Raw genomic sequence first — 17,385 nt, 5'->3', positions numbered from 1 at the left:
CCAACCCTATTAGGACCCAGCAGACAGAGGGATCATTGCCGCAGCGGTTGAAGTCGCCTTCCAGAATCTGGGCCCCGGGGCTTCCTTCCAGGGTCAGGTCCGCCGGGCTCCCTTCCAGGGTCGAGTCTGCTGGGCTTCCCTCCAGGGTTCCCTCCTTCCCTCTTGGACCACCATAATGGACATTGTCTGACCCACATCACATGGCCTTCATCGCCGGAGTGCAGGGTCAGTGGCAGTGCCCAACTCCCTCATGCGTGTTGGGTCGGACTTCCTATCGTCCAGGTCCTTCAGGGTTTTAGACTGAAAAACCTGGAGGACCACCATAGCATGGAGAGTGGAAGCGGCCGGTCCCGCAGCATTGCAAGCTTTCGGCGAGAGCTTACAAGCCTTGGACGGAAGCCTAGGTCGAACCTCCCCCCAGGTGGCAGCTGTGGACACAAAATAAAACATTGCAATCACAAATCTGCCTCTATTTGTACAAATCGCTTTGTGTTTATTCAAATCTAAATTTCACAGAATCAAATCATTAGGCATTTGTTTGTGAATCGTAAAATACAAATGAAACGTGTATCACGTTCACGGATGACTGTGCGTGCATTTGTTAATCATTTTGAGTCGAAATTCATCCCATAGATTCAGGGATGAGTCTGTCACACCCAAGGATACAGCTGCGCAGCTGTGAGAAATTTGCTCTTTTAGGTCTGCAGCTCGCTCAGTCCGCTCAGATGGGAGAAGTCTGCTGCTCCTGCATCGTAAATCCAGCAGATTGAAGTGAGTCTCAGAGACGATTTCGCTTGACAACATTTACCACGCGGGTTCTGAAGAACAAAGGAAGATGAATGACCGAACAAAGGAAGATGAGTGCGTGTGCCATTCGTCAAGCCCATTGGCTTTTTAAGTTCCTCTCGGTGGTGATATGTTCTAAAGATCAAACCCAGTCAGTCTCTCAACACAACTTCGAGAGAACGACTGAAAGGGAACTGTAGGCTACTAAACGAGTAATGGTTTCTTCCAAGACTTGTATATCTTCCTCGTTATTCTTTGCCTCGTTCCTGCCATCAGTGTGGAGTGCCATTGAGAACCACCCGAGGGCACTCCACATCAGACCATCACTCACTCACAAACTACATTTCCCAGAACTCACTTCCCAGACTCATCATCACTGATTACATTCATCTGTATCTCATCACCCTGTTAGTCTCACCCTATATATACCATGTTCACTTATTCACACACTGCGAAGTCTTGTTTAGTTTATACTGCATTTCTGAGCATTTCCCTGGTTCCCTGTCTTTTGGTTTTTGGATTTCTTGCCTTGTTCCCTGTTTAGGCTTTTACCTCTGGTCCCTGCCTGTTTTGTTTATTTCTTTGTTTTGTTTGTTTCTTTGTTTGGACTGCCTGTCTGTGTATGACCCTTGCCTGTTATCTGGATTACGCCGTTGGATTGCCCTCTAATAAAGCTGCAATTGGATCTCACATTCAAGTCTCGGAGCAGTTCATAACAGCGGCAGTATTTACAACTTTGAGGGGACTCGTCTTCAACTCTGGTCACAGCCTGTCTTGCGGTTGTGACCCAGCCTCATTTAAATGTCCTTCCTGCTGTGTGATGGGTATCCGTGCTCGACAGCCAGATGAGAAGTGATCACTCCCACCGCACTTGTAACAGTGAGTACAGTAGACCTCTAATCCACTTTGTTGGCATGCAAAGCATTTCCTTACTCGAATTGGAGGCTGATAACATAGGTGTTGGAACCATTGTGGTCGCTGTGCTGTTAATCTCCATTGGTCACACGCCTGCCAGTAACCTGGAGGTGAATATTGAACCTGTGGTAAAGACGAATTAGTGACATCCAGCACTGGAGGAGGACACTGAGTAGACATGACCTGAGGTTGCTTAAAATATTTGAGAAACTTCTGCACTGAGATCTTTTAACAGGGCCATGCGGCATGCCTGAGCGCATCTCTCTCAGCTCAGTTAGAATGTCAAGTTCATTCTGCTCTGACTTCATCTGTTATGGTGGTTTCCGATTTTTCTCGATAGCATCAACGGTGTCACTGGATTGAACTGTGTGCACTTTAGGGGCAAATGACTGGACAAGTTCATTTTTGTTTTGCCGCTCGGTCTCATGGGAACATAACTGATTGACTTTATCGAAGAGCAGTTCGTCACTAACACCGGTCTGTGTCAGATAGGGTCTAAGGTCTCCTCTAATGCTGTCATTCTGTAGACCTGTGAGGACGGTGTGAAGAAACACAATAACTTTGGGGGGTCAGCTGTGGCCTAATAGTTAGAGCGTTGGGCTTGTGATCAGAAGGTTGCCGGTTCTAAGCTCAGGGCCAGCAGGTCATGACTGAATGGCCCTTGAGCAAGGCCTTACCCCTGATTGCTCTGCAGTAATGTGCCACTGTATAAAACTACTTGTAGTCGCTTTGGATAAAAGCGTCTGCCAAATGAATAAATGTAAATGTACATTGCATTACATTATCCTATACATTTAACATAGGTATCTGCAATCCCCTGGGATCGAACCCACAACCTTGCGTTGTTAACACTATGCTCTTACCACTGAGCTCCAGGAAAGCTGTCATGCGTCAAACTGGATTCTGCTTACTGGGTTGCAAACAAAATCTTTTGTCTTAAATCTAGACAGTAGCCAAGAATGCTTTGTGGTGTCTCTTTGCTGCTTTGTACTTCTGAAGTAAGTTGTTTATAACGCTTAGTCGCACCTCTTTCTTGGAAATGAGCTCTAAGTATGCGTCTTAATGTGAACAGTAACGGCGAAGCAGCAATTAACTAACTTCGGTTTGTTAAGTTGTTTATGTAATTTGTTTTGTTTTACTGTGTCGTATGTGTGGATGCTGTTTATTTTCGTTTATTTTTCTTATAAATATTATTTGTTTATTTCTGCCTTGCCGTTTGTCTGAGCAGGGGAATTTAGAGTGAGGCAAAGATATCCTTTGTAGCTTTAAGGTCTATAATATATTATTTTCTTGTATTATGAATAGTTGCTTCGTTGGTTTATTTTGTTTATGATTATGTAGTTTGTCCTTGTTTTTCTGTGTCATTTATTCGGGGTATGTGGAGAAGGGGGTCGCTAACTGTTATAATTTAAGTTTACACTAAGTGCTGTGCTTATTATTGATTGGTTTTGTGTGTGTGGTTTGGGTTTCCTTTTAACATTTTGTAACACGCCAACTGTTCCACTCTCCCAAACTTTGTTTGTTTTCTGATGTTTTTCTTTGTTTATGTACGTGATAAGCCAATGTTGCTATTAAACATCCTAAATATTAAAATAATTAAGAGATAATAAAGAATTTATATTTATACCCACATCTGTTGCCTGAACGTTTCACTTTGGGTATTTGAACCTGTGTGCCCTAGCTAGGGTTATTTCCACGTAGCTAATTATGGGGTGGCGTAGTCAATTTAACAAAAGAGTCTTGGGCTTTTGTGGCCCCTCCCTTCACTTTAATACACCGGTATGTGCCCGATAATTAAGATATTAAAAACTGTACAAACAACAACAGATCAGGTTTGACAAGATCATATAAAATCTTTAATTAGAATATAAAGAAAAGCCCTGGTATTTAACAAGAAGCTTGTTTTCATATACCGCCCTCAGGATGTGCAAACAGAATGATGCTCTTCATCGCCCTTCAGTATCCCATCAGGATTCAGAGTAGGCCTATTGCTCACAAATTAAACTCTCAGTCCTGGTGAGATGGATTTCTGATTGTTTCCTTTAGTTGATTTCGCTGAAAACTGTAGGTTTCTCGTTCCCTTAATGTAAACGAGTAATGGTTTCTTCCAAGACTTGTATATTTAAGGTACCGTATTCATGAGCATACAACATTTTGGTTTGTTTTCCTCAATATTTGTTTAAATGCCGAAAATAAATACACAATAAAACAAAAACAAAAAATAAAGTATATGTATGAACAAGCGCGTTCTAGTCCACCGGAAGTCCAGCTGCGCTGCCTCTGGTGATCAGTGGTGGTAGCACATAACACCGGAATCTTTAATAACATACATCATTAAAGTCATCCTGAAGTTCGTTTTGCACTTCTATATAGCCTACAACTCTACATAAGTTGATTAAAAACCTGTAGGTACTTTCATTTACATTCTACAGGCTCAAACAACTCCATTGAAACAAAACCCAATTGAAACATTATAATTTCCATGTAAATACATTGTTTTCTATTGTGTTTTGGTCAGTGTTCTATAGTTTTTTATTTTTAATAAATTGTAGTTGTGTGTGGTCTTATAAAGTAAGATAAGAAATCACATCTTGCAGACTATCTATTATAAAAACTATTGCTTCACTACTTCTTTTATCATAGGACACGACAGGTTAAAAACCACATACACACAGCCTACCTGAATATGAATTAATGAATAAGCCTAGGCCTACCTTTTATTGTCATTGCAGGCAAAGCAAACAACACAATTCTTAAAGCGCCTTTAATACAAAACACAAGACATTTAAATAAATACTCGTAATGTAATACAACAAAAAAGTGCTTGAAAATTGGCTTAGCAGAATATTGTCTAATCACTGTAAAATGACTAACAAGGTAATAGACCAGATAAGGGAGATCTTAACGTGCAGAGCTATCCTGCATGCAAGTCTCTGCTGAGCCCATTCTGGCTTTTTGCTGGCACATAGGGATAAGGCAGCCCTTAATTAACGAATTATCCGAAGGTACACGGACCGTAAGCATTTTTGAGATATAAAAACTAAACGTTCTTATTAAAAGTATTCGTGTGAACTAAGCATCATTATTGCAGACGACAGTCATAACCCAGAGAAGGAGATGGAGACATATAGAGCATTACATCATGCCTCCAGCACAGGTGGGTTTATTTAATTTCCATATTAGAGTTTAAGCTTTGTCTGAAATCGCCCGCTATACCCTATTCCCTATATTAGTTTACTAATATGATGGAGCGAATGAAAACGAGTGAGTGAACTCGGACAGTTAACGGGCGCCATCTTCTGGTGAGACGCGGAAGTGTGGTGGGGGTTACTGGAGCGACTGCTATGTATAGCTAACGGCTTGAGTGATATGAAGTATGTACTTATTTATGATTGATATATTACTATTGTGTGGAGTATTTAACTAATGTGCACGATGAACATCTTTGGGTTTTAGATGTTTGCTGTGTAATGTGTCTCTATTGCGGGTGGGCATGTGGATGTAGTGCATTATAATATTGGTATGCCTGCTAAATATAAATGCTGTTTTTATGTGAACACGACTCTATTAGTACAATATTGTGGATCATTTTCTGTATCTAAGATTTACCTATTTACTCATATACCTTCATGAGATTGACCTGTGGCTCCCCCCTGTGGTTTTAATGAGCCATTGTATTATTGTCATTGAGATTAGTTGTGCGAGTTGAGGCTTTCTTGGCTGTGTTTAGCCAAATACATTTTGTCCAGCATAGAACCTGGTTGTGTGATCTTTATCGAAGTTATTTTCATAGTTTACAGTAGCCTATTTACAAAATCCATTTTTGACCCAGGTTGAAACAACCCCAAGTTTTATTATAGAGTTGAACATAGTAAAATACCAATACACAGTTATAGACATTCTCAAGTAACATTTGACAGCCAAGAACTTTATTGTTATAAATATCTCATTTACATTTAGTCATTTAGCAGACGCTTTTATCCAAAGCGACTAACAGATGAGGAAACATTGGAAGCAATTATAACAACATAGGCAACAAAATACATAAGTGCATCAAAAACTAGTCCATTAAAGCCTAGCACAGTATACAAAGCTAAATAAAAAATACTTTTACATTATTTATCTATTGTTAGTGATTTAATAGTGTTTTTGTTTGTGGTTAAAGTGTTCAAACACCAGAAAAAATAAAGACACAGAAAGTTCAGAAGTTGTTTCTGTCAATGCGATCATATTTCATCTGCGACTTTGCCATTTTCTTCAGCTGCAGGATGTACTGAGCAAACTCAAAAACCGCCCCTTGTCCCGCTGGTCTTTGACAGGTGTAGTCAGCTGCGATGAGATGTGCCGCAGGCGCATGAGGAGGTACGGCATTCAGCCCAACCTGCGACAGGATCTCCACGTCCTCACATTCTGCACCTGAATATCAAACAATGTATTATCTCACATAATATTGTTTTACACATGTTTGCTTACAATTTGCTCCAATAAGAGAACAAACATGTGCGTGAGTGTTTGATGCCCTTGTCAAAATGTTTTGTCTTTGCAAACTTTGTAATGTAAACACATCTAGTTTGCCTACACTTGAAGTGACTGTCAGCGGATGGGACTGTAAACTATAAGGCTTGTGTGTTCATAAAGGCTGAACGCAGTCCAGTCCGTTGCTCAAGCAAAAATTCTAAACTTGATGTGTTTGATTATGGCATTTAATATGTGCTATTGTCACTTACTTTACAATAGTTTGCTTTACAGTTACAGTACGCAGCTACTTGCAGCCATCAGATTCTCACCCATGAAAGCCACTTCTTCCTTGTGCAGATTCTTCTCCTTCAACAAACGTTCAATTGCAAGATGTTTCTTCTCGACTCCGAGTTCGATGTCACATCCTGCCTGTTTGGAAACGGTCTTCAGCAGAGCCTTTGGCATTGGTTCATTAATACCAGATACAAGAATCACCTAGAAACACAGAAGTGAGTTTCACTGTTGGCCAGCTTTCTTTTCTTATTTTAAGGGAACCCATTGTACAGAGAGATGTATGGCTTAGTACGTTGTGATGACATTTGTTGTTAGAAACGCATCAAATATTTTCAATTATAAAAAAACACTAAATGTAATCCTCATTTTAACCTAACGAGTCTATTACAGTGCTTTTTGTTTTATATCTTTCCCTCGTCTGTGTTTCCGTAGGACCATTACAACTAAAGCCTTCGACTGAACATTTGAGATTTTTTTATAAATAGCTGTACCTCTATGCTCTAGATGGCCCTACCTCTATGCTCTAGAATAGATGGCCCTACCTCTATGCTCTAGAATAGATGGCCCTACCTCTATGCTCTAGAATAGATGGCCCTACCTCTATGCTCTAGAATAGATGGCCCTACCTCTGTGCTCTAGAATAGATGGCCCTACCTCTATGCTCTAGAATAGATGGCCCTACCTCTATGCTCTAGAATAGATGGCCCTACAGATGGCCCTACCTCTATGCTCTAGAATAGATGGCCCTACCTCTATGCTCTAGAATAGATGGCCCTACCTCTATGCTCTAGAATAGATGGCCCTACCTCTATGCTCTAGAATAGATGGCCCTACCTCTATGCTCTAGAATAGATGGCCCTACCTCTATGCTCTAGAATAGATAGACCTACCTCTATGCTCTAGAATAGATGGCCCTACCTCTATGCTCTAGAATAGATGGCCCTACCTCTATGCTCTAGAATAGATGGCCCTACCTCTATGCTCTAGAATAGATGGCCCTACCTCTATGCTCTAGAATAGATGGCCCTACCTCTATGCTCTAGAATAGATGGCCCTACCTCTATGCTCTAGAATAGATGGCCCTACCTCTATGCTCTAGAATAGATGGCCCTACCTCTATGCTCTAGAATAGATGGCCCTACCTCTATGCTCTAGAATAGATGGCCCTACCTCTATGCTCTAGAATAGATAGCCCTACCTCTATGCTCTAGAATAGATAGCCCTACCTCTATGCTCTAGAATAGATGGCCCTACCTCTATGCCCTCCTCCTGTAGCATTCGTATTCCAGCCAGGTCTTGACCATTGATGGCAGCAAACTCGGGTCCTGAGACCGACACAAATATCTGACCGTTGGTAAGACAGCCAGACACACTGCACAGAAGCAGTCTGATCTGTGCATTCTTCTTTTGGCCAAAATATCCAAACCTGCAGAAAAACATCTTGAGTTTACATGATAAAATGTAAACAGGCTTACTTAACGTTATGGGCGAGGCTAGCCCCTTTTTAGGGGTTGCTTCAGCACCCCTAAAAAGAAGCTCAGCACCCCTAAAACTTGGAATAAGACATGTTGTTAATAAATTTGTCTTTTACAATGTTAAAAATGTTCAAAACACACTCCGTAGTTTGTGGTTTAAAATATAGCCTACGCGTTAAGGATGAAAATGAAAACATCCCCGCTTAGCAACTGATGTCATCCTCTTCTCTTCTTCTACTTCTCCTCTGTACCTGTACCGCTCAGCGCGAGAGTGAGAACCCGTTATGTAGTGTTGTGAATCAACTAAGTTGCTCCAAAGCTGTCTTACACTTTCCTTTTACATAGAGTTGTTCCGATTGCGAAACCATATCGGTGAGTACTGGAGTCAGTATCCTGAATCACCATGGTACACCTATAACTAGTGTTTATTTTCGGACTATTTTAGTCCATCGGGTCGCCGCCGCTGTGGAGTAGCACAGGACCTGGGTGACTCGTCCATGGTCATAAACGGAGAGAAGTAGCGCCGGTTAATATTTTCTTCCGCAAGACGCATTCAGTTCTGTTTATTAACTGCTAGCGCGTGAAACAAAAACAACTAAACTGCGGACCTGTGTCTCTGTTGTTAAAGTTTATCGTTCATTTGATACTCATTTTAACAGTCTGGAGTCACGTAAACATGACGTCACGTGCGTCTTTTCTGGTCAGTCGTCATGGAAACGTGATCGCCCTGGCGTTTGGACCAGAGTGTCAGAGGAAGTGATTCTTTCTGAAGCGCAAGAGTGAGTCTGGTACAGTTCAGATTCGTGTTCCCTTCACTGAAAGTCTTTTAGTGCCTTGCGTCGGATCCATACATGACTCAGGAGGACCACAGGCCAAAGCAGACTCCAGCACCTATAACTGTGATGTCTATTGAGAAGGAGTTGCTTGAAATAATTGAACCCCAAAGGGTCATTGACAGGTTTGCCAGCCTCAAAGTGCGGCGACATAGATGAACTCTACCAAAGTAGAGCAAAAATGGGGATTCAGGGGAAGTACTTTAAAGATTTCCCTGTATTTCTTATTTTATATCTTTACTTTCTTAGTATTTTCAAGACCTCTGTAAATTATCTGGATATTTTGGACTTTACCTTCTTTTCTTAATTGTTTTATTTATTGATGACTTATATTGGTTTATGAAAGTTCAGACAGGCGTGCGACCAGATATAGATGGCCATTTGTTAATAAACTACAGAAGATTAATTACATTTTGTTTTTCAAGTACCTGTTACTTTGTTCAATGACAATAAAGTTGAATCTAATCTAACCAATCTGATGACTGTTGATACAAAAGGAGGCACATGGAGTTAAGGGTCAGGAAAACAAGCTGAGTGAAGAAGTTTTTGTGTTTGTTACAGGGAGCTGTCTGTGTGAACTCTCACAATTAAGATGGTGTTCTGAAAATGTCTAAAAAAAAAAGAAAGAAAAATCTGAATTTTGGAGTTAGTTGAATCAATTTTGTAATGATAAAGTTATTTTTTAATAGACATATTTTTAGTTTTTGTGTGTAAAGAGGGTGGGTGGTGGCAGTGGGGCTCATTGGGTGCTCAGCACCCCTGAAGCTCTGACCCTAGAATCGCCCCTGCTTAACGTGATGAAAAACCAAGGATGTCCGTTTCACAGTTTCCTCACCTCAAAACTCTCTGCTCAGCAACCATCCAATCTACATCCACGTCAATATCAACACTGTGTTCCGGCAGCATCTCATAGTAGCCGATATTACCCAACTTCAACAAACAGTAAAAGAACGAATCAATATATTTGAAGGAGAAATGTTAATGTTTGAGGTTACAAGGGAAGGTTCACACCTGCGTCAAGCCATCTTTCCATATTTCTTTCTTGGTAAAGTAGAAAGAACCGTTTTCATAGAGCTCTCCGGGCCAGTCTTGACGTCGTGGTCTGTGCGCTACATCTATGTTCAGAGGACGCGTGAACTCACCTCCTAATAACAAATCAAGAATCTGTTTGTTTGTGACCAGATGTGCGGAGGCACCTTAATATGTCAAAAGGATTTTTTGGTTACAAGGGATCTAATAAAAGTTTTAAAATGATTTCTTTACCTTTCTGGTTCACCTCCTGCCAGCGAAACTGGTGTCGGCGCACTACTGAGAAAACAAAGTCATAACCCTGTTGGGTGATCATCTGCAGGGCCTCTCTGATGTGATACGGGTGCAGGCATGGAGAGGTCGCCTGAATGTGACACACGATGTCCACCTCTGTAAAATTAAACGTGCAAGCAATGTGTGAATACAGAACAGTCGAAGGTCTCATGAATGCATAGTGCTAAACTTCTCTATCCATTCTTTATAACTTCTCACCAGGTCTTTGATGGATGAACTCTTGGATGGTCTCCAGGGAGCTGGAGTTGTCTTTGGACACTTCAGGACTGCGCCGCTGAACATTTGCACCCCAGATGCGAGCAACCCGTTCAATCTCATCGTGATCGGTAGACACCCACACACTGAAAAACAACATTTATTACATTTAAAAAAGATGTAACTATGAAACCTAGGAGAGATTTAATGGGACACAAGCAAAACAGACTTTCAGTGCAATGCCGTGACTTTACCATAAAGCCCCGTTCAAATTTATAGTGAGGGGCGCGTTTTGCACTTTAATGTGTTAAAAATATGCACTTTGTTTGCATGCTGTTAGTAAAAATTTTACCAAACAAGACAAAACACTTCTACATACAACTAGAGTTGCACTGTATAGAAGCGTTTTTTCTATTATGTTTTATGTATGTAGATACATACATGATGCTGTGTTATTGCAGAGTTAATCAAAAACCTTCATAATAAATCCAATACATTTTTATTTTGGGCAGGGTTCTATTTTTGATCTTTTATAAAGACTAATTATTATTTTATCATGGGTCACTATGACCGGTTAACCTTAACATTCACAGACCTGAATAGAAATGAATGAATATATTTTATTGTCATTCCAGGCAAAGCAAACAACGAAATTCTTAGAGCACTTCTAACACAAAACACAAGACATAAATAAATATTTGTAATATAATAGGACAAAAATCCCCTCTGGCACACTTCAGAGCACCAAACATCAGGACTTCCACACACAGAAGCAGCTTCTTCCCCAGGAAATCTCCCTCCTAAACAGACCACTGCTGCTTAAGAGCAATATTCCACTTTCACCACTCCTTTAGTGTGCACTATAGTGCCTTATTATATTTAAATGTTATTTCTACTTGTAAATAACACTGCCTCTTTCATCATTATCTATTTGCACAAGTGTACATACCCCATACAATGTCTCGTATATGTAATTATCCCCCATTTTCTGTACAATTCTGTACTTTTATTTAATATTTTAGACTGTAAATCGTATTATATTTGTATTGGCAATAAAGCTCTTCTGATTCTGAAAAAAGGGATTTTGTCTAATCACTGTAAAATGACCAAGAAGGTAATAGACCAGATAAGGGAGATCTTAAAATGCAGAGAGATAGAAACTGTCTCAACAGTTCAAGGGGTGAGAGCAGTCTCTGGTGATTCTTGTCATTCTAATACCTGACAATAAACCTTTATTTTAGACACTCATGCTTATTTGTACAATCTCTAAGTAGTTTGACTTTTAATCAAACTCAGCAAGCCTATTATGTACTGTGCAATGATAAGGACAGGTTTAAACGAATAAATGAATTAGCTGAAGGTACACGGACCTTATGTAGCTATTGTGCACGCTTGTTAATTTAAAATACATAAACTTCACGTTTAAAAATCCCCGATTTATGAATGTGTAAATGACTAAACAATTAACTTTTTAATTATGCAAGAAACCCTTGTGCTTTGGTCGTCTGAAACATTTTTTAGACTTCTTTTATTTATTTAATGAGTAGACACACATTTGAATAAAGCCTGGAATCATTATCAGTTTATAGGTTCATTAATGCGTTCGTTGATCTGAAACGATCATTTTGGTGAACGAACAGAAAAAGAAAAGACAGTCAAATGAATCATAATTCCCATCACTACTCATGGCAATCATCAACAGCTTTAAAGCGTTGGTATATTGCGAGATAAGACAACATCATTTACACTGCACATGCTTTTTATAAAACAAAAAAGACAATAGAATCCACATTAAATTACAAACTGGGCGATTTAAATTCTATTAAAAAGAAATAGTTGCCTGTCAATGACGTCTGACTCCAAAGCAGCTCTTACCACCCATCCGATAAGAGGAACTCCTGCCAAAACTTTTATGTTTTTCAGCGGGATTCCTTTGCTGCCGCCCCGGGCCAGAATCAGAGCCGCCCGGTGCGGGGGTTTGATGGATGGGTTACAGTCGTACGAATTCACCCGTGCGCTCCTGCTGCTCTCCATCCTCGCGAACACTGATGTGACAGAGGAGAAACAGGGTCTATATATAGGCAGGTCTTCATTTGTGCCGAATCCAGCACCCTGCATCCCTCTATACGGTCCCTTTACTCTACCTCTCACTTGCGTGGGAACAGACGCAAGATTTATAGTTCAAATGCGCGTTAAGGGGATGGTTTCCAAAGTTGCGTATTTAGCTTATGCGCAAAATTGGAATATCGCAGAAAACATTTTCGAACCTTTTCCATCCAAGTCAACCATCCTTTCCTAATTATCTGCCATTAAATATCAGTAAGAAAAGTAAGAGAAGCCACTGTTCATTGCGCAAGCGGACGAGTCGCAGTGCTTTTGTGGATGCTTGCTGTTTGGGAAACACAGTTGTGACAGTTCTGATGCAATTACAAAAATATTTGTTGAATCATTTATGAACGACTAAAACAACATTTCTGATGCCGCGTAACAACATCAGGTTACAGTCTCGTGCATACGGCAAAATGCGTTTCCATCTCAATATTCGCATTAACACTTTTTCGCAAAATGAAAAACCACCTCAAGCGAGCCTAACACTTTTTTTGCGAATTGAAACCCGCTTAGTGTTTAGTCGTAATGATGCTGATGTGAAAATGTGCGTAAGCAAATAAAACACCGCCCTCAACATGAATTCAGAAACTCAACGGTAAACATAATGTACACCTGCGGGTCTGGTGTAGGCAAGTTACCCATTTACAGTTTTTCTCAATTGTTTACACACAAATATTGGTACTTGAGACACAATGACCACAACATGTAACTCATTCACCAACCCCCTGAACCAATACTGCTAAACTACAAGCACAATTCCTGCTTTACACTCACATTGCAGTTCTAAAAGACACTTTTTTCAAAACACTACACACAATTCTCTGCATTTGGCACAATTTTCGGGCAGAAAAATCTCTTGTTTTCACAAGGAACACACTGCCATTCAAATATGCACACTGACTCATCACATGTGTAAACACCTCACAAACGTGTAAACATCTTCTCCAAGCTATGGACGACACATGTGGAGATATAGCAGCTGATGCTTTTCATGGCTGGACTGAAAAACATTGCTTGTGATGTGGATGAGGTGCTGTGGTCAGACCCAAACCCAAGAGAAGATGCAGCATAGTTTTTTGTATGTACACCATTGTATGCGCAACTTTGCGTTGGTTGGGATGTACACTGTACATTGTTTTTGTTGGAAAAATAAAATATATTTGTTATCGTGTATTTGTGTGTTCTGACTATAAAAACTATTTTATATATATATATATATATACAAAAAAATATTTTACAACACACTTATGTATTTATTGTCTGTAGTAAGTGTAACACTGAACCAAATAAAGACCAAAGTCATTATGATGAATGGAGAAGTGTTTTCCATTCATCATAGTGTTTTATAAAGAGCACATCAGTGTTCAACTGGTTCTTATAAATGTTTATTCATATGATGGTTTGTGTTTGTCATTTATAAAACAAAATACCATTTTGAGAAGAAAGAACATTGTTATGAATGTGAAGTTTCATTTTGCAGGAGAATTGAGGGGTTTTGCCCATTGTGTTTGTGTTTTTTGATTTGTGTGTAGAGTTCTGAGAATATGAGGCATGCTTTCAGAAAATGTCTAAACAATTGAGAAAAACTGTAAGTGTTATTACTCCTTGGCTAACATTACAGTAGAAGTTCATCAGGAGAAATCTTACATTGAGCTTTTAAAACACAAAGTGCAGCACACGACATGAAATAATAAAAAATAATAATAATAATTTAAATGTCCGGTGGTCGGTGGCTCTGACAAGGAATGGTGATCTAGTAAAGCGCTTTTAAATGATCTCATATATTTCCACCGTCCTTAACAAAATAGACGTAAAATAATGTTTTTATATATCAAATAACTACAAAAAAGCACCATTTTGCGTCTCTCTTGTTTCAGATAAGGCTGTAAGTCCATTTCAACTTGACACTAAATATCTGAACTAATGGTGTGGGGTGGAGCACCTGTATCCTATATATGATGTTGCATCCCTCTATACCGCCTCTTACTCTACGACTCACTTGCGTCTGTTCCTTCAACCTCATAAAGTGGAACTTGAATTTGAACATACAGATACATCTCTAAAATGCCTTCTGAATTTGAACTCTGTCCTGGAAGAAGAATTGGGGGATCTAACCCCTGTTTCATCATTGCTGAGATCGGCCAAAACCACCAAGGAGACATCGAGATTGCCAAAAAAATGATCAGAATGTCAAAGGTAAGTTTAACCATGTGAAAGCATCAATTCGGATTCACTGTCTCACTCTCTCACTCTCTCACTCTCTCTCACTCTCTCTCACTCTCTCTCTCTCTCTCTCTCTCTCTCTCGTCGTGCTGTCATGATGTAGGATTGTGGTGCTGACTGTGTGAAGTTTCAGAAGAGCGAGATCGAGCACAGATTCACCAAACATGCTTTAGAGCGACCTTACACGTCCCCTCACGCCTGGGGCCCAACCTACGGAGCTCACAAGCGCCACCTGGAGTTCAGTCACCAGCAGTACAGAGAACTGCAGAGCTATGCCGATGACATCGGGATTTTCTTTACAGCATCAGGGATGGACGAGGTAAAATATTTCATCGTACACATATAGTAATGTTTCATGTTTGTTCATATGCATATAACCATAAATGATGATTTATAAATATTCAATGTTTTGCTTCTATCAGATGGCTGTAGAATTTCTTCATGAGATAAACGTGCCGTTTTTCAAAGTGGCCTCAGCAGACACAAACAACATACCTTACCTGGAGAAAACTGCCAAAAATGGTTTAACTCACTGGATGTGCCTAATTGAAATACCAGGCCCAATGAAAATTAAAGAGCTGTACCTCATTTTCTTCAGAAGCATCTTTGAAGCTGTTGTATTTCTGCAGGTCGTCCCATGGTTATCTCCAGCGGTATGCAGTCGATGGAAACCATGCGCTGCGTTTATCAAAGAGTGAAGAAGCACAATCCCAACTTCACCTTCCTGCAGTGCACAAGCGCTTATCCACTGCCGACAGAGCACATCAATCTCAGTTTGATTCCTGTAAGAGATCCATCCCCATCCTGCTTGACTCATCTGATTTCAAACAATAAATAATAGTGATGCAGTTGTTTTTGCAAATGTAGGCGTTCCAGAAGGAGTTTCCAGACATTCCGATAGGTTACTCTGGACATGAGACGGGCATCCTTGTGTCTGTGGCTGCCGTGGCACTGGGGGCAAAGGTCTTGGAGCGTCATGTGACCCTGGACAAGACATGGAAAGGCAGTGACCACTCAGCCTCGCTGGAGCCGACTGAGCTTGCAGAACTGGTGAAAGCCATCAGGACTGTAGAGATGGCCATGGGTTCACCCGTCAAACAGATGCTGGCCTGTGAAGCTTCTTGTCACAGCAAGGTAAGATATCTAAAAGATTCTTATGATAACAAACAACAGAATGTAATAAAGTCTGCTAATTTTATTTGCAGTTGGGTAAGTCTGTGGTCGCCCGGAGGCCGCTTCAGAAGGGTGTGACGTTGACTCTCGACATGCTGGCTGTAAAAGTGGCTGAACCGCACGGTGTGGCACCAGAGAACATCTTCAATATTGTGGGCAAAAAAATCACAGCAGACGTTGGAGAAGATGTCACCATAACTTATGCGATGATTGAATAATAATGATCAGATTCTCTAGGCAGTGTCTTTCGTGTTGTTGGGAAAGGGATAGATATGTAAAAAAAATGTTAATTCTGTATAAATAATAGAAAGTATATTTTGGAAAATAAACATAAATTGTATAAAGAAGATGAGATTCTACTTTAGAATGAAGTTCTTTTGAGCCCAGAATGAATCCACATTGGGAAATAATTCATTATTCTTTTAATGTTTTTAATATGTACAAATGGTACATTTACTGTGGTATACTGGGAGTATGTATAAATGGTTGGTGAAATGTATGTAAAAAGTCAAATCAATTTATTTATCAAACAATTATAAATGAATGTTTAAAATACACTCAAATAAAAATTAAATCCCACTCTATGATGATTTATATCACATGCTAAATGCATGTGAAAACACGTCATCAGCGCGCTCATGTTGGATGTGCAGGCAGAGGGACGATGGCGGACAGCAGGCAGGTACCTGGAGATGTTTGTAGGACGTTAAATAAATACATAGACAATGACTTTGTTGAATGAAAAATTAGAAACAAACTGTAAAGAAAGACTTTGTAAAACACCACAAACTGATACGGTAACCATATTCTAACCATCGTCATACAAACAATAATTATACACCCTAAACAGTGAGTCACTTCACGTAAAAGTCATGTTAGTGTTCGCAAAGGATCCGCCAATCAGAATCAAAATCAACCTACAAGTAGTAGAAAGAGTCTTCCTAACAAACTTACAAATAAATAAAACACTTCCCCTGAATTAACTTTCAATGTATTAAGTTTTTAATCATACTATTTATATTAATAAATAAATACAGAGTTTATATTACAATCGGTTTCAACGGCATTAAGTCGAAGAACAATGTTTTTAAACTGAAGTTCCTGGTTTCAACGTCATTTCCTTGTAACCAATGGGAAGAGCGACAGATGAAGGCCGCACTTAAAAATAACCCCGCCTGCTAACCAATGGGATGTGTTGAGGGCGGAGCTCCACATGATAGGAAACCATCCGGGAAATGATCGCTGAAATAAAAGGCTTGTTTGAGATGCGCCTTGCCTCGCCTGAAATATAGGCGAGAGTAGGCGGCTACAGTGAGGGGAGGAGTGAAAAAAAGTGCAGGCAAGCCGGACACTTCCTGAATCTCGCTGTGTTGTGGACTGCAAACGTCAACAATGGAAGAGATCGCGTTCGCGTTCTTTATCGCAGACGAAGTTGATGCAGTTGAAATACCACTGTTTTTACACGAAGATGGTTATGGTGAGGAGAATCACCGAAGGTGAACAGTGCTCATTACTTAAAATGGCTAATTCAGTAAATGGTAGGGATATAAATCTATCTGATCTAGAGTGGTATTGCAACTTGCATCTAATGAAATTAATGT

The 17,385-nt window shown here is 40.1% G+C and overlaps 2 protein-coding genes across 3 annotated transcripts; one reads left to right on the top strand and one right to left on the bottom strand.

The window, feature by feature from the left end:
* Positions 1 to 5,609: 5,609 nt before the first annotated feature.
* LOC306890783 (N-acylneuraminate cytidylyltransferase B-like) lies at positions 5,610 to 12,428 on the bottom strand. 2 transcript variants are annotated; one of them, XM_079450750.1, is made up of 8 exons: positions 12,120 to 12,428; positions 10,283 to 10,425; positions 10,025 to 10,180; positions 9,773 to 9,906; positions 9,597 to 9,691; positions 7,708 to 7,879; positions 6,429 to 6,654; positions 5,610 to 6,117 (listed from the first exon to the last, which is right to left on the bottom strand). In XM_079450750.1, the coding sequence occupies exons 1-7, from the start codon at positions 12,395 to 12,397 to the stop codon at positions 6,451 to 6,453; spliced, it is 1,182 nt and encodes a 393-aa protein (XP_079306876.1). In that variant the 5' UTR covers positions 12,398 to 12,428; the 3' UTR covers positions 5,610 to 6,117; positions 6,429 to 6,450. The 2 variants fall into 2 exon arrangements, with proteins under 2 accessions (XP_079306876.1, XP_079306875.1); XM_079450749.1 differs by having other exon boundaries at positions 6,489 to 6,654; positions 12,120 to 12,422.
* Positions 12,429 to 14,452: 2,024 nt separating this feature from the next.
* On the top strand, positions 14,453 to 16,002 carry LOC306890920 (N-acetylneuraminate-9-phosphate synthase-like; the record flags this gene model as incomplete). The annotated part of the gene is made up of 6 exons (XM_079450935.1): positions 14,453 to 14,584; positions 14,715 to 14,930; positions 15,034 to 15,133; positions 15,241 to 15,395; positions 15,479 to 15,745; positions 15,817 to 16,002. The coding sequence occupies 6 exons, from the start codon at positions 14,453 to 14,455 to the stop codon at positions 16,000 to 16,002; spliced, it is 1,056 nt and encodes a 351-aa protein (XP_079307061.1).
* Positions 16,003 to 17,385: the final 1,383 nt, after the last annotated feature.

The sequence above is a fragment of the Barbatula barbatula genome (assembly GCF_947034865.1).
Source record: "Barbatula barbatula genome assembly, chromosome: 25".
Classification (NCBI taxonomy): Eukaryota; Metazoa; Chordata; class Actinopteri; order Cypriniformes; family Nemacheilidae; genus Barbatula; species Barbatula barbatula.
Note: the sequence above shows the minus strand (reverse complement) of the source record. Positions and strands in the feature narration are given on the sequence as shown.

What these genes read in the sequence shown, in the direction of transcription:
- LOC306890783 (XM_079450749.1), bottom strand. Translation starts at nt 12,397, where the DNA reads ATGCAGGGTGCTGGATTCGGCACAAATGAAGACCTGCCTATATATAGA. An exon ending in GCTGAGCAGAGAGTTTTGAG is followed by an intron (nt 7,880 to 9,596) that starts GTGAGGAAACTG and finishes GTTTTTCTGCAG; the next exon opens with GTTTGGATATTTTGGCCAAA. An exon ending in GGAAGAAGTGGCTTTCATGG is followed by an intron (nt 6,118 to 6,488) that starts GTGAGAATCTGA and finishes TTTGATATTCAG; the next exon opens with GTGCAGAATGTGAGGACGTG.